Source organism: Symphalangus syndactylus, chromosome 9, assembly GCF_028878055.3.
Source record: "Symphalangus syndactylus isolate Jambi chromosome 9, NHGRI_mSymSyn1-v2.1_pri, whole genome shotgun sequence".
Lineage (NCBI taxonomy): Eukaryota > Metazoa > Chordata > Mammalia > Primates > Hylobatidae > Symphalangus > Symphalangus syndactylus.
Window position 1 is genome coordinate 107,954,334 of NC_072431.2, and position 17,357 is coordinate 107,971,690.

Below are 17,357 nucleotides of genomic sequence, written 5' to 3' on the forward strand. Positions count from 1 at the left end.
CTGTGTCCACAGCCACCTGGAGGGGCCCCCTGACTGCAGGCTGTCCTCCTCCAGCCTGTCCTCCAGATTCTGGCACTCACCAGTCTGAAGCCTTGGCTGATCCCAGCCCTAATGAGAGAAAAGCATTACACTCTTGCCCCACGCCTGCTCTGCCCTGCAGCTGCCTCTGTGGGGCCTCACGGAAGACCTGGCCATTCAGGGGCCATGTTCTGCCCAGACCCACTGCTGGGCCTTTGCTTGTGCCTGGAATGCCTGCCTCTCTCTGCCATCAAAGTCCTACCCACCCTTCAAGGCCTGGTTCACGTGGTCCCTTCCACTCCCAGAAAGTGTTCCTAGGCCTTCTCCGGACTGGTGACTAAGGACCTGGCTTCTCCGTATCTCATGGGATGAGGGCTCCCTACACTCAGACAGCTTCCTGTGTGGCACTTCCGATAATCAGACATGATCCCAGAGTCCCCAGCAGGTGGCTGAACCAGGCTCTAGGTCAGCCTCATGACCCATACATGGTCAAATGCCCCTTACCCACAGTGTATTGCTCTCATAGGGCAGGGGCCCCATATTGGGGGTGCCCACCACACTACCATTCTTAGCACACCCGGCAGGCCAGTCCCTGGTAAGCTCATTTCTCCCACCAAGGGGCAGGATGGTGTGGTGGGCAATGGAATAGGAGAAATTGGTTTGGATCCTGGCACATAGCAGGTGTCCAACACACCCCTGGCTATGGGTACTAAGAACGGAGGAAGTGAGAGCCATCGCCTGAGTTAGTCTGCTCTGGAAGCGTGTGCCTGGTTGACCTAGGAGTCTCATTCATTCATTCATTCATTCCACAAATAATTTTCCTGCCTACTAGAGGCCAGGCCCTGTGCTAGAGGTTGGGATCAAGACTTGAACAGACAAAACTCCCTGCCCCCATGGAGCTTACATCCTAGTAGAAGAGGCAGATTATAAGATAAGCAGGATAAACAAGACAGGCTGGATTGTGATCAGCTCTATGGAGAAAAAAAAAGCAGGAAAGAGAGATGGGTGGAAGGAGCTTCGCTTTTAAACATGGTGATCAGGGAAGGCTTCCCTGTGCTACAGAGAGCTGGTGAGCAACCAGGGATTGTTCAGACACCCGTTGTCTGCTGTGGACTGGGCATCAAGCTGGGGTGAGGGTGGCACACAGGTGCGGAGAGGAATCCAACGGACCTGCAGGGCCAAGCATGCCCACGCACAGAGGACTCCCTGCAGGTCAGGGCAAAGCCAGTGCTGCAGAACCACACGGGAGACGGGTTGGCAGAGGAGGGGTGGGAGAGGGGCTTCCCAGAGGAAGAGGTATCCAAGGACCTCTACACTCACCACTGTAAGGCTAGGAAGGTGGGGACAGGGTCAAGGATGGTGGGTGACACTGACTTAGGTACATCCTATAAAGGAATTGGGAGCTGTTTATGGCCCTTTGCAGGAGCCAAAGCCAATCTGGGGATGGATAACATGTCCACAATGAACTAACTCCAGCCAGATGGACCTGAGACTTGCACTTTGTGGGGCTGGAGATCTGGGAGGCTTCCTGGAAGAAGTGGCCTTGGAGCTGGGCCAGGCAGCAGAGGCGATGCTAAACAAAGACGCAGAGGTGGCCTTTGCCACAGTAGCCCAATGCCCTGGGCTCGGCACTGTCAAGAAGTGCCTCTGATAGGGCAGCTCCACGGGTGCTCAGAGTCCCGAGGGGAGGGCACTGTCCCCGTCCACCAGCCTGTGCTTTCTCTCTACTCCCCCACCTGAGGAGCAGGAGGCTCCGTGGCGCTGATGGATATGCCGTGGCCGGGCGGCTGCAGCCCACTGTCACCAGGCTCTCCCTCTGCATGCCGGAACCTGACACCCTGACCACTGAGGCATAAAAAACAGAGAATTGGAAGGCTCAGCCTGTCAGGCTGGGAGTGGCCCCCAGAGAGGCCCGAGGAGGAGCGCGAGCATGCGTGTGTGTGTGTGTGTGTGTGTGCGTGTGTGTGTGTGGACATGCTCTGCCTGTGGTTGTGAGGTGCAGGGGAAGCCAGCTAGACCCAGGAGGTGGGAGTGGCTGGCCCCTCAGTCCTGCCTCATTATTCCTGCCCCACCTGGCAGAGCCCCAGGGGCCCACCTCTAGGCTTGGATTGTAGGGGAGAGAGCAGGCTCTTGGTCCCAGGTTCTGACTGGCCCCTTCTGGAATCTCTCACCCTTCGGCCCTTTGTAAGCATCCTTGTAGGGGATCATGGAGGCAGGCTTGGGCCACAGGTGGGGTCATGGGGCTATGTAACTCCCGTCACCTCCAGTAGGGAAGGGCTCCCATGCTCTGTACCCAGCAGCAGCCAGCTTTCCATGCCCTGTTCCAGGGCCTCTACTGAATACAGTCTGCTGGGTACTGGGCACCTGGCGATGAGTCCAGGCTGAAGCCTACTCTCTGGGATCCCCTAGCCATGGGGGAAGACAGGCAGGCCCTGCCAGCTACAAGACCAAGGCAGCAAGGTGGTAAGGGACAGAATTGTGAACTCTCCTCCTAGTGACCTAGCCAGTAGTAAAGAGGCTCTCTTGGGACTGGCACCCAGAACCCAGGGAAGTGCCAGAGGCAGGCATTACTGCTCCATGAGCACCTGGCCAGAGTGAACCATGCTCGGGTCCCACCATGCCCCACAATGCTCGTCACACCCTGGCACACCCCACAGCTCCTGCCCAAGCACGCCCACAGCTGCCAACAGCTGCCCCCTCCCCAGTGGCCAGAAGGCCCCAACCACTCCCTCTTCTGTGCTCCCCTAGCCCTTTGACTTGTCATTTCATTTCAGCACAGTTCTGTCTGCCTCCTCCAGGCAGAGGGCCTGGGTTTGTGTCTCATCTCCCTGATGAGACTGAGGCCCCAGGGACAGCCCCTGCCTTCACAACACAGAGGGCCAGGCTAGGGTTGCGGTTACTTTTGGTTTCTCTGTCCAGAGCCACTCAGGAGCAGGGGGAGGCTAGAACTGAGCCCATTCTGGGGTCCTGGATTGGCTTCACTCAGGGATGAGAACGAAGCAGTCTGCAGCCTTGAACTTAGCAAGGTGTATCAAGACCATTTTGTGAGACGACCTGGGCATCAGCCTTTTCATATGTAAAATGGGCCAATGGCCCCAAGGAACATCTGGCACATGGCGCCATGGAATGACATGGGAGTTCCATGGTACACATGTGAGAGTCTACTGTTCACTCCCACTGATAAGGAGGAGAAATACAGACAATGCCAGCGACAGCTGCCCACTCCATAACGATGTGGACCCGACTTGCTTTTGTTGGTTACGAAAGCGCCTGCAACTCATGGAAGAGGCAAATGCCATTGGCAACCAGGCTGACTGGGACCCAGGGCCTTTTCTGAACTGGATTTGACGTTTGGTTCCTCTTTCTCTCTCCACCCACCATACACAGGGAGTGAGTTTTCCGGGAGTCCCTACAGCCACCCTCAGTATTCCTCGTACAACGACTCCTGGAGGTTCCCCAACCCGGGGCTGCTTGGTGAGTATTGGCGGAGGCCCTGCAGGGCCCTTGGGCCATCGGCTACCCCATCCAGGCCTCCTCATTGGCCTGGGTCCCTCGACATCCTGAGGTCTGGTCACTGAGGTGGGTGGGTACCTTGCCCAGACACATGGAGTATAGGTGTTTTCATGGGGGCCTTAGGGCAGTAAATACTGCTCCAGCCCTACTCATGCCCTCCTCCCTCCCCCAGATGCTTTGGTGGGTTAGGAAAAATGGCACAGAAGGGAAACAGAGGAGAAAAAGGGCATTGAAGGAGAAAGAGGAAGGTAGGAAAAGTGCCTACCTGTGAGTAACTTGTATTTCTTAAGCATCATGACATATTCAGGCGAGAACTCTCTAAATAAGTGTCAGTAGGATACCAACTTGAATTGATTGGTAGTGGCTGCCTGGAGACCATCTTGATAAATACCTTGATGCCCAGTGATTGATTAGTGATGTCTGCATGGACATCACCAGAGCCGGCTCTGTTAGAACCTGGTTGCCTGTGGCTGGAGGTCTGACAAAGCATGCCACTTGGGGCTCAGCTGGTGCCCACCCTCTGCTCAAGCCTTGGATTGGCAGATTATTCATGACTGGTGGCAGTCTGATCTGTGAACATCATCAAGATTTGGGCCACTGCAAAGACCATGCAAGACTAATTCAGCCTTCAAAAGGCCAAGGGGAGCCTTCTGTTTTGTTGGACTGACCTTACATGAAACCAGCTAGTGAGTGCCAGTTGGAGCTAAAGGTTCTGGGACATGAAGTAGAGGCATGGGCTCAAAGATGTCACTCACCTTCTGGGAGGTAGAGCTGGCCAATCAGCCTGCAGGCAGCAATGTGGAGCCCTCCCCCAGCAGTCAGCTAAGAATTTTCTACTTAGAGCAGTGAAAGGTCAGACATAGAAGGGCCCTCTGAGACCACCCAGGTTTATCTGCCCAGCTTAACAAGACCTCCTTAAAGAAGAACCTTTTAATTCCTTGGATCCTTAATTATTTCAGGACTGAGAAACAGGCTTCTTCAGAAAAGCCATAACCTGGTGTCTTCAAACTCAAGCTGCCAAGCCATAGGTCTGTGAAAAAGGCCATGTAATCTCAGCCTTGACCCCTTCCCAAGCCTGATTTGGTGGCTAGGACAGACACACAGTATGGAAACCACTTCTCTCTTGCTACTACCATTCTATGCACTTGGGGCCTTGGGCTGTCCAGAGGATTTTGGTGTGTCATGCATGACTTGGGGATTCAATAAGAAACAATTCCCGTTAGTGCTGCAGGTCCCTGTGCAAGGAGATTTCAAGCCTTGCAGAAGACTCCTAGCTTCTTCTTATTTGTGGCCTCCAAGAGCGGCAGAATCTGCAGATTGATATCTTCTCAGACTCCTTTTTCGGTTTTGATCAAAATTAGTTCTAAGTATTGAATGAAGATATCCGCTTACCTAACGTTTTTTTCTTAAGTGGACTATTTGAGTTGACCCAGACGTCAGTCTCAGGAAACAGGAGGCATGGGCTGGCTGTGGGCTCCCTGAACCAGTGTCTTCCGCAGGGGTGGGGGTAGGGAGATGAGTCTTGAGGAGCAAACCTGGGAGTCCTTCCCAGGAAATCTGCCTCAGGCAGAGGCCTGATCCCAGTTCTGCTGGGAGACCCCAGGGGATATGGCACATAGGAGACCTGGACACTGGCCTGTGGGAGAGGTTCCTTCTGATGGAGAGGTGACCCCAAGGAGGCCATGGTGGCCCAGGGCTGCCACACATGACTGCACTGACCAAGGGGACAAGTGGGAGCTGAACCCCAGCCCACGCATGGCACAAAACCCTGAGCCCTGGCACAGGGCTGCACCTTTTCAAAAGGGACACCTTTTTTCATTTTTACAAGGTGTCCTAGAGGTTGATAGTGGCTGTCATTTATTTGCCTGGGAATTCAAGAAGCAGAGAAATTAGAAGAAACGTCTCAGGCACTTGTGGCAAAGGCTTGGTGTAGGAGGTGGGGCGATCTGTGGAGTGTGCACAGAGCGGCCCCTTGAAGGCCAGGCTGGGGAGTTTGGACCTGACCGTGTAGGTCTGAGGAGATGGGGAGGGGAGGGCAGGACTAGACCACATCCGAGGCTTTTGCTACTCAAGCTGGAGTGAAATCTAGTTCACAGCCCCAATTGTTAGGCTTGGGCTGTGTGCCTGTTGTGGAAAAGGTGCACACTCTGTCCCAGGGAGCTCACAGGCTGTGGGTGGGAGCCTCAGGCAGGGGTGTCTGTGCTGGGAAGTGCTCAGTACCTTTAGTGGGCCAGAGACAGCATGGAGAGGAAGAAGAGGAAGCAAAACTCCATTCATCTACATGAGCACTTGCTAATTGCACCAGGCACCCAAAACCCTTTTCACATGGGCTATCTGATTTCATCCTCTCAGCAACCCTACAGAGCACATATTATTATCTCTATTATACAGAAGAGGACAATGAGGCTCAGAAAGGTGAACTAATTCACCTGAGGTCACACAGCATTCAGGTGGCAGAAGGAGGATTTAAATTCAGGTCACCCTGACAACAGAGCCTATTTCTGGAACCAGTATGTGATGTGGTACTCTACTCTCCCTGACTGATTCGCACTTTGAACAACGCCAAGCCAGGAAAAGAGGCCTCACCCCTCTGTAGAAACAGGCCTTGGGAGTCCTGAGTCCTGAATACTCAGACCTGTGTGTGAGTGATGAGACTGGCTCTGGCCAGCTTTGAAAGTGGGTTACTATCTGTATCTGTCAGGCTTTCAGTTTCAAACAACAGAATCCACTCTGACTGGCTTAAGCAGAAAACGAATTTATTAAGGGATATTTGGGACTCTTAGAATCTCCAGGAGGACAAAAAGAGGTAGGCATGGGACACAGCCAGGACAACACCCACCACACAACTAGAGTTGCACTAGCATCAACAGCCCTGCTGCCAGCCAGCACCCAGAGTGCAGCTCCACTCCACTGTAACTTTTCCCAGGGTGCTCGGAAGTGGGCACTGGAAGCTCTGTCCTGCCCCCAGCCAAAGCTGGATGCCTTTGCCACCCACTCCCAACAGATGGAGTCCCCCAGCCCACTGCTTCAAGTGGCTCCCGTCTCAATCAAGGTCATATACAAGAAAGTCTAATTGGCAGAGCCCACGAAACACACCTGTGCCCTAGCAGCAAGGGAAGCTGGGAGGATGATTTCTGACTTCTGGCTCAAAGGAGCAGGCCTCCTACTGCAGAATCTCTGCAAACACAGGAAGAGCACAAACGATATTGGGCAGCAACAAACATGAGAAATGGTCCCTGCACTGCCCAAGTCTATAACCTGGAGGAGCCTAGGCAGGTCTGGGCCTCAGTTGCCTCAGATGTAAATTGAGGATAGTCATCCCTGCAGCCTCATTCCAACAGGAGCTGCATGCATGCTCTCTTGAGACGTGCAGGGCGGAGGAAGCAGTGATCCCACCTTCTTGAAGATGGAGAGATTGCTGGCTCCCCAACCCACAGCCTTGCAAATAGCTCCAGGCCCGTTCACCTCTCCCGGCCCACCCTGCCCCACAGTGTCTTCGGCATGGCCTGAGAGAATACCCCAGGGCAGGGAGGCCTAGATGGATTATTCGTGACATCTGGGGAGGGTGCCAGGGCATGGAAACCTGTCCGGAGGTCCCTTGGTGCTCCTGCTAGATTGGTGGGCTCTGTGGAACAGGCGAGACCCTACACACACACATGCACGCATACACAGACACACGCTGACACTCGTACACTCACACACACGCCCACACACTCGTACACTCACACACACATGCACACTACACACACACACACAGACACATGCTCACATCCCCACTCCCACTCGCACACACCCTCGCACGTGCTGCCGACACCTCGGCCAGCCTGGCTGAAGCCTCCTTCCCAGGAATGGCCAAGGTGAGGATCAGCGATGCCAGGAGATGAAGCAGAAGGACTGGGGCACTTTGCCTTCTCGGGAGAATGTCCCTCAGCCAGGGCAACTGTGACTCAGCATCCCACCAGGGCCCCAGGGTGGCAAGGAGGCTGCGGTCCCGGCAGGAAGAAAGGCCAGCCGCGGTCAATTAGGATTAGAATAGGAGCGCCTGTGGCCTCTGTAAAGGGATTAGAGAGAAAGCAGAGCCGGGAATGACTGTGTCAAGCAGTAAATTGATAATGTGAATTAGAGAGGAAAAATGACAGAAGAAAAGACAAGTTTATTCTAGATGGAGGTCTAATGGGCGCCAGGACGACAGAGTGCTTTGTGAGGTGATGTTTTCATTTTTCACAGTAAATGCAAGCTCTCACGTGGAGGCCCGCTGGAGGGTCTAGCCTGGCTTTGGGAGGGAGTGGGTCAGAGTCCAGGGTGAGAGGTGGCTGGGGTTGAGGGCTTGGAGGGTCAAGCCAGGGATCCTCCAAGGAGAAGACTCTACTTCCGTTTCCTGTCCTTTGGGGCCTGTGTGTAGGGCAGACCCTGTGATTGCCCTGCCTTCGTGCCATGCCCCTCTCACGCACACACACCCGCCTTCCTCTGGGCCCACCTGCAGGCAGGACGAACGGCAGGCACTGCAGACACTCCATGGGTGGCTGTCCCCATCCCTCACAAGAGAGAACAGAGGAAGGCTGACAGGGGTCTCTGAGTCGGGACTGCAGCCAGGGAGGTGACAGAAGAGGTGGCAGAAGAAAACCCATCTCAGGGAATACTTAGGCATGGGGTTGGTGTTTGTGCCGTCTGAAACAGCACAGCAAGGTACTAGCTCCTCCACTGCCATACTGCCTCCTTGGGAGGATGGGGAGGGAGCAGTACATTGGTTCATCAGGGCTGAATGAGAAGGAGAGGTGGTGCATCCCAAAGTGTCACTCCTACTCTGGCAGACTCCAGGACTCAGCCCCCAGTTATGGTACAGGTTGACACTCCCTAATCCAAAAGCCAACTTGCTAGACCCATCTCGCACTCTCCAGAGCTTCTTTCTGACCTTGGATCCCCTTCCTGCTCTGAATATTAACCTGTGTCAGGCTGGCGTTTGCCCCATTATTGCCCAGACCTGCCCTCAGCAGGGTCAGGAAATGAGTGGTGAATGAATGAGTGAATGAATGAATGGGCAGGGGGTGTCTTCGCTATCGTTTGCTCACTCAGCAAAGTTGGTTCGTTTACACATCCAATCCAGCCAAGCAGGTGCCACATGCGGATCCAGGCTGGAACTGGGGACAGACTCCCAGGAAGAGCAGAACCCAGCTTCTGCCTTTTGGGGGCTCTCCATCCGGGGATGGGGGAAGTGCAGAAAGAAGTCTTTCTCATAGCATAGGGACAGACTACAGGGGAGTGTGAGCTCAGGGCAGGGGGCTTCCCAGAGGAGGAGACAGGGCTCTGAGATTTGAAAGAGGCATAGAAGTTTAACAGATGGGAAAAGGGGTGAGGGTGCAGGCCAAGAGTTCCAGGCAGGAAGCACATTGTGGGGAAAGGCACAGAGGCAGGAGAGTATGCTAGCATGAGCTAAACTGTGCCTACCGCATAGGTTTAAATGAGATAATACATGCACAGGCCCTAGAAGGGCCGGGCACAGAGGATGTGCTCATCTGTTCGCATTGTGTATATTTGAGAGAGCTGCAAGGAGTTTCGTCCAGCTTAAGCATGATATATGAGTGTGGGCAGGAGGGGCCTTCCCTGAGGGAAATGAATTCAGAGATGCTGGCTGGGGATAGATCACAGAGCACCTGCAGGCCAAACAAAGGGAATGCTTTTCATGTTTTTATCTTCTAGGTCAGGGGTTGGCAAATGATTTCTATAAAGAGCCAGAGAGTAAATATTTTAGGCTTTGCAGGCCATAGTGTCTCTGTTGCAACTACCCAACTCTGTCATAATAGCAGTAAAGCAGTAATGGGCAATGCCTAAATTCATAGGCAAGACTATGTTCCAGTAAAATGTTATTCACTAAAACGGGCAGCTGGGAGGATTGGACCCAAGAGCCCCAGGCTCCTGACCCCAGCTCTAGATGGCGAAGAGCCTCGAAATCTTGTGAGCAGGTTGTGGCCCTGCCATTTGGGGAGCAGACTGGGACAGAGATCTTGGTGAGAGAGGATGGTGGCCCGGACTGGGTGAGGGGAAGAAAGGACAGAAGTGGAGGAGACTGGTGGAAAGGGGACCCCAGATCTGACCTCAGTGCTCTCTCTCGTCTCTTCCAGGCTCCCCCTACTATTATAGCGCTGCCACCCGAGGAGCTGCCCCACCTGCAGCCGCCACTGCCTATGACCGTCACTGACCCTTGGAGCCAGGCGGGCACCAAACACTGATGGCACATATCATTGAGGGTGACAGCCACCCAGCCCTCCTGAAGATAGCCAGAGGAGCCCATGAGACCATCCCCCAGCACCCCCTACTTGCCTGAAGCTCCCCTCCTCCTCTCTTCCTCCAGGGACTCTGGGGCCCTATGGTGGGGCCGTTGGACTTCTGGATCCTTGTCCGTTTCTAAAAGCCAATCTATGAGCTTCTCCTGATGGCCACTGGGTCTCTGCAAACCAATAGACTGTTCTGCAAATAACCGCAGCCCCAGCCCAGACTGCTAGTCCCCCAGCTGTCTAACTATCCAGCCATCGTAACCACCCCAGCCTGGGAAGGAGAGCTTGCTTTTGTTGCTTCAGCAGCACCCATGTAAATACCTTCTTGCTTTTCTGTGGGCCTGAAGGTCCGACTGAGAAGACTGCTCCACCCATGATGCATCTTGCACTCCTGGTGCGTCACCGGACATCTTAGACCTGTGGCAGAGCATCCTCTCTGCCCTGGGTGACCCTGGCAGGTGGGCTCAGAGCTGTCCTCGAGACAGAGGATGCCGCCCTTGGGCCCCAGCCTCCTGCTCATCCCTCCTTCTCTAGTATCTTCACGAGGAGTCTCACTGGGCTGGTTGTGCTGCAGGCTCCCCCGAGGCCCCTCTCTAAGAGGAGCACACTTTGGGGAGATGCCCTGGTTTCCTGCCTCTATTTCTCTGGGACTGATGCAGTATGAGCGGCTCTTTTCCAGATCAAAGAACTCAAAGAAAACTGTCTGGGAGATTCTTCAGCTACTTTTCCGAAGCAGAATGTCATCCGAGGTATTGATTACATTGTGGACTTTGAATGTGAGGGCTGGATGGGATGCAGGAGATCATCTGATCCCAGCCAAGGAGGGGCCTGAGGCTCTCCCTACTCCCTCAGCCCCTGGAACTGTGTTTTCTGAGGCATGCCCAGGTTCAGGTCACTTTGGACACCTGCCACGGACACTTCACCCACCCTCCAGGACCCCAGCAAGTGGATTCTGGGCAAGTCTGTTCCGGTGATGTAGACAATAATTAACACAGAGGACTTTCCCCCACACCTAGATCACAAACGGCCTACAGCCAGAACTTCTGAGCATCCTCTCGGGGCAGACCCTCCCCGTCCTCGTGGAGCTTAGCAGGCAGCTGGGCGTGGAGGTGCTGGGGCTGGGGCAGATGCCTAATTTCGCACAACGCATGCCCACCTGTTGATCTAAGGGGCCGCGATGGTCAGGGCCATGGCCAAGGGCCACGGGAACTTGGAGAGGGAGCTTGGAGAACTCACTGTGGGCTAGGGTGGTCAGAGGAAGCCAGCCGGGAAGATCTGGGGGACAGAGGAAGGCCTCCTGGGGGAGGGGCAGGACAGCTGCTGTGTGACCTGGGAGTGATTTTGACATGGGGGTGCCAGGTGCCATCATCTCTTTACCTGGGGCCTTAATGCCTTGCATAGTCTCTCTTGTCAACTCACAGCAGCCAGGTAGAGCCCTTGTCCAAACCTGGGCTGAATGACAGTGATGAGAGGAGGCCTGGCCTTCTTAGGTGACAGTGTCCCCCATATCTGTATGTCACAAGGATGGCAGAGAGCCAGGGCAGAGAGAGACTGGACTTGGGATCAGCAGGCCAGGCAGGTCTTGTCCTGGTCCTGGCTACATGTCTTTGCTGTGGGACCTCAGACAAAGCCCTGCACCTCTTTGAGCCTTGGCTGCCTTGGTGCAGCAGGGTCACCTGTAGGGCCACCCCACAGCTCTTTCCTTCCCCTCTTCTCTCCAGGGAGCTGGGGCTGTGACAGGATCATCTGGGGCAGGCCCTCTACTTCCAAGCAAGCAGATGGGGGTGGGCACCTGAGGCTCACTAATATTTGGACCAAGTGGGAAACAGGAACACCCAGAGGGGCAGGAATCAGAAGAGCCTGGAAAAAGACCTAGCCCAACTTCCCTTGTGGGAAACTGAGGCCCAGCTTGGGGAAGGCCAGGACCATGCAGGGAAACAAAGCAGACTTCCTCTGGCCACCGCTAAGTATTTTGTTCCCTAAGCCCCCCACAGGGTGGTGAAACAGAAGGGAAAACTAAGGCTCAGCAAGGTGGAGTCCCCAAGCAGTGACTGGTGGGGGCGGGGCTGGGACTTGGGCTCCTGACCCCCAACCCATGGTGTTCCCCGTCACCCTGGTCTATCCACATCTCCTATTCCTGAGGAGAGTTGACAGAGCAGTGGGAGATGGTTCTGGGCCCCATGCCCTAGACACTCAGTCTGTAAAACTGCCAAGGAAGCCTGGTCACCCAGGCCAGGGATGGAGCCCAGCAAGCTCACAGCAGGCACACGCACCCCTGCCCCCGCCCAGAACCTGCGGGGCAAAGAAGGGAGGTAGTTGGGGCCAGAGTCCACCTCCAGGAGCCAGGGTGAGCTGGCTGCAGCCTCCACCTGTCAGGTAAGGTAGGAGAAGGTATGTTACCTGGCACCTCTCTCCCTGCCTCCCTCCATTTAGCAGGAAGTGGTGGGGTCAGGGGTCTTCAGCACAGGCTTCTTGAGCCTCTGCCCCCTGTCACCCTTCTTTTGGAATGATGTGTACCCACATCTTTGGAGCCTGCCCTCCTTGTTGTTCCAGGCTGTTGGGAGGAGGTCAGCCTCCCCTGAACCAGCTGCCTGAGGCATGCAGCATCCTTCCTCGGCAAAGCCCACCTGGCCCACAGCGGCCCCCTCTCCCCATCCTGTTCCTCTTCTTGCCCTGTAATGAGCTCCCCCCATACCTTTCCTCTCTCACCTGAGGCTTTGCTGGTCCTCAGATTGGTTTTGTATTTGTGAGACAACCACTTGACTCCTGGGATGCCAGGCAGAAGCACAAGCGCACATGGATGCACACGGATGTTCTCACACACACACACACGCCCGCTCTCACCAATTCACAGCACTTCGCGGTCCGGCGGAGCTGCCTGGGAGCTTGGTGAGGATGGCTCCAAAGGACACAAGCGGTTGAGTAGATGCCAGAGAATTCTGAATGGAAAACACAAGTCCGGGGCCTCACCAGCATCGTGGCAGAAGGCCTGGGGCATTTCTCCATGGGCCTTCTGCCCTGTGTTCCAGCTCTGACTTTTGGAAAAGGACATTGTGGATTTTATGAAAATTTTTCATACCATTAGTCTAGCTCCAACCTAGAAAAATTTGATGGTATATCAAACCCAACATCCCTTTCCCAAGGCACCTTAGTTAAGGCTAGCCCTTCCATAACTGACATCGTACGGTGCTTTGCAATCCTCGACCACTCTGTGGGGCAACGAGCATGATGCCTACTTTATAGACAGGGAACTTGACATTTGGGGCTCACATGGCAACATAGAGGCGAAGTGAATTCTCAGATATCCAGGCCCCATTCTCTCTCCACTGAGTTATGCTCCTGTCATGGGAGTGTATGGCTTAAAGACACTCGCCAACCCCCATTCCCTAGAAATCCCCCAGACCCACAATAAGGCAAGAAAGAACAGGGACCCAGAGGCTGGCCTGACCTAGGGGCCTGGAGGTTGGCGGCTTTGTTTCCTAAGAACATTGAAACCTGCGGAGTCTTTGACCAAATCCACAACAGTGCTTCTGAGGTTTCATCCAGACTCTTTCCCAGCTGTCCCTGAGGTTCAGAGGGTATCAGAGTCAATTCAAGGCCACACCATAATCCCTGACCAGGCCTGGACATGGGTCCAGCCCTGACTCCAGCGGTCCAGGTGCCAGGGTCATGTGCTGTCCCCCACTTCCCTTTCTTTGCCTTCCCACTTTGGAACAGGCTCCAGGCCTGGCTGTGACAGTATGCAGGAGTGCCCAAGCCAGGGCCACCAGGGTGTCCACAGCCCCTGGAAACACAGACCACAATCTCAAGTACCCTGAATGAACTGCTTCCTGGGTGAACGGGGTGGCATAGCCTTGCCACTCGGGCAGGGCGCCAGACAGTACGGTGCAGCGGTGCCCAAGATGCCCAGAAGTGTGCCTGCCCCCCTGAGTGGCATTCAAGTATGAAAACTTGTAAAATGTTCTGTCGACCTAAAGAAAAATGTCCATGGGCCATATTTGACCCACTGGGCACCAGCCTGTGAGCCCCAATGCCTGTCAGTTGCCCCCTTTCTCATTCACCTCCTGTCCTTTGTTGCAGATTTGGAGGACATGGGAGCCCAGAGAGGTGAGAGATGTGCTTCAAGGTGTCCAGCAAGGCAGGGGTAGAAATGGGCACGCCCAGAGTCTGCCACTCTCCCAGGCCTCATCTTGGGCTCTTACAAGCCTTGCGCTTTGAAGGTGGAGTTGGGTGGAAGGTCAGAGGCGCTGGGGACGGGATTGGGGAACTGCTGGGCTTTCAGGGGAGGTCAGTGCTGCTTGGGCACCTTTCACATGTGCAGGGAAGAGACTCAGATGTGGCCACAGGGCACTGAGGGGTGAAATCCATTTACCAGAAGTCACGCCCCGGAATGACTGCCCAGCCTTGGCAGCCAGTGGCTCCAGCCACCCCCTCCTCATGACATTCAGCCAGAATTGAGCTCCAAGCCGGGGAAGCAAATCTTAAAAACCAAACAAGCACCCTGACACAGCCCTGGAAACACGATGAGTCTGAAATACAGCTTCCCGGGAGGGTGGAAACCAACTCCTGCCCCATGGCCAAGCCAGGTCCAGGCAGGCATGGGTGGATCCCACAGTGCTCTGAGCTAGACCAGCTCCACGGTGGCCCCGCTACAAGACCAGTTCTGCAGCCTTGGCCTTGTCACCCATCGAGAGGCTGCTCTGATGGTTCCCAGCCACACACCAGCTCTCCTGGGGAAACTCTTTCTTTCGTTCTTTTGGCCTCGGAGAGGTCTGAGGCAAGTACATTTCTTAAAAGGTAATAAAATGCATTATTGGAAAGTTGGACAGTCAGGCCACGACTCCTAGCCCATGGCGTGCCCCACCTCTCAGCAGCCCCTTCAGCCCCTTGCCCCTGTTGTCCCCTGTTGCCCCAAACCTCAGGGTTCCCTCTTGCATATTCATGGGGGAACCACAGTGCTGATGTGCACTTCCCCACTGTCAGATCGGCTGCACCTCGTGTGGCGCCAGGTCCCAAGGGCCTCTGCAGAGGCCAGGCTGTGAGCCCCTTGCCCGCCTGCTCCCCTGATGAGGCAACAGCTTCTCTGAAATGAGCTGCTGGCCAGGAGCGGGCAGGCACCAGTCTGTCTTTCCTTTTCTGGTAATTCCTCAGCGCTGAGGCTCCATTCCTGGGCACGCCAGGATTGAAGGGAACCTCAGAATCATGTCACTGCCATTCTAGAGTTTCAATCCGAGGGGTCCCCTTTAGCTCATCTCCAAGATGGGTAAACGTAGCCACTATTCAGAAAGCCCAGAAATTCTTGTTCCCACATCTTAGATCCCTGAGCAACACAAGGAGAAAATGCAGCTGCTTACCTATTAATATCTACTGAGGGACAATCAGTGAAGCCTCAAAGGAGTCATCTCAGGTAGGGTACTTGGCCTGTGGCAGGAGAGACAGAGGCACCAACCCACCCACCCATCAGCTTCGGGTGGCTGATCGGGGCCCAGGGAGGGAAGCAGGTGAAACAGCAGGGTGGGGGTGACTTGGCAGTCACGCATCCCCTCCCCGACTCTGAGGCCTGGCAGGAGGAGGTCACGCCAGGAGGAGGCCACACCAGCCTCACCTGCCCTGACCCCCGCCCCCCACCCCATGACCCTGTGGCTATGGCCGCTGGTCGCCCTTGTCCCCAAAATCACCATGCCTGTGGCCACGTCCCTCATCTTCTCCAAAAGCATCATTAAGAACAAGTGATTTTGGATGATGGATTTTTGATTTACAAACGGCGCATTTCCCTTGGAGTGGAACAGAAAGGAAACCATTTAATGGCGCCCTTCTTTTCAAGCATGAATACATTTTAATGAAACTATTTTACTGTATTTGAGGAAATGGAGAGTTGAACATTCCAACCAATCAATAGCCAATTAATTGCTATAAAGCTAAAAAGAAAATAAATAAATCCTGAGTCTATTTTAAACACTCTGCAAAAAGTTCAGAGCCTCAGAATCTGGCCTTCCCCTCCATAATGTGCACGAGCACGTAAACACACACACACACACTCACACTCACACACACACTCACACACACTCACACACACATACTGACACACACACTCACACACACACACTCTCACACACTCACACACACTCAAACACTCACACTCACACACTCACACACACACACACTCACTCCCCTACACCTCAGACATACTTGAAACTCAGAAACAGCACTGAGTCTCCCCATGCCAATTCTTGCCTGCTCTCCTCGACTTGGGTCAGAGAAGGTGAGCAGACCCGGCGGCAGCCTGTCCCAGGGCTCAGCAAGAGGCAGGCCCATCCCCTGGCCCCAAGACCCAGCACAGCAGAGGGTGGCGGGCAGTGAGGGCCTGGCGTTGCCTGGGCCCCACTTCTCAGCCCCAGCAGCTGGACCTCCAAGGTTGGGTTGAGAATGGAGTTTTGGCTCTGGGTTTGCCCTGACTCCTGCTGGAAGACGCTGCCCTGGTTTTTCACCCTCTAGTGGCCTTGGACATTAAGTATTTGTAGAAATGCAGATTACATTGCAAATGGAAACCTTTGCCAGGAAGACACATGGATTTTGCTTTTAATTCTTTGAAACATTTGACTTTGTCTTAGGGACTGACCTTTCAGCATCAAAGAAATACATATCTACTGTATCCGCCAAAGTTTGTGATGCCTGCATAGACGCTTACTTGTAAAAAAAAAAAAAAAAATACAAAAAAACCAACAACAAAAACCACAATTGAATTGCCTTTGAAAGTGGGAGATGATCTGTCTCCAATGGATTGAAAAAAAAATGCTTCTTAAAAAATGTGTATGTTTTGTATTCTTTTTTTCTAGTAGAAAATAACTGACTTGAAATATTGGTGGTTTTTTTCTTAGTGACGTGTGTTGCTTTTGTGTGTAATAATATTTGAATGTAATTACAGCAGTGCCAATTTGCCAAAGATGTTGGACATATTTTTCTTTTTTGGGGAGGAGGGCAGGGCTAAGGGTGGGACTTGGGAGAAAACAGGGGTGGGGTTTTGGTTTAATTTTTTTTTTTACTTTCTTTTCCTCGTCAAACCTGCAATTTGTGGCTTCCTTTTAAGTTAAATGGTTGACTGCAACACCTTTATTTTAGATTAGTTGGAGAAACATGCAATAAGATTGGCGTAGTTTCAATATCTGTGTGTCTTTTCATGAGTGGCTGTTACTTGTGAAGAATTGATTTTATGTAACCTTTATGTGAGATAATTATTTGTAAATATTTGCCATAATTTTATTGGTTCCTAAAATAAAAGTAATTTTTTAAGTTCAGAAAAAGAATTTGATCTTGTTTGTTTTTACTAGTTTGAGGATGCTCTTTGACAACTTTGACTGTACCGTAGTCATGCGTGGATTTGATTGTTTTTGTCAAAACAAATCCATGCTGCAGAATTGGGCTCTGCCCTGGGCAGGGGGCAGCAGGCACAGAATCCACCCTTGAGATGTCCCCAGGCTTGGCAGGTGGAGTCATGGGTGAGCCTCCACTCTGGATTTGACTCCTAACTGTGATTTAATGTCAACTTCTTCAGTT

The 17,357-nt window shown here is 53.6% G+C and overlaps 1 protein-coding gene across 10 annotated transcripts in view; it reads left to right on the forward strand.

Annotated features, from left to right (window-relative positions):
* The window catches only part of PAX5 (paired box 5), a 205,492-nt gene extending 188,388 nt beyond the window's left edge, over positions 1–17,104 (forward strand). For all 10 annotated transcript variants that reach the window (XM_055293688.2, XM_055293692.2, XM_055293690.2 and 7 more), the window contains 2 exons: positions 3,406–3,492; positions 9,651–17,104. In XM_055293688.2, coding sequence (XP_055149663.1) covers positions 3,406–3,492; positions 9,651–9,727 — 164 coding nt within the window. In that variant the 3' untranslated portion in view covers positions 9,728–17,104. The remainder of the gene's footprint in view (positions 1–3,405; positions 3,493–9,650) is intronic.
* The last annotated feature ends 253 nt before the right edge of the window (positions 17,105–17,357 follow it).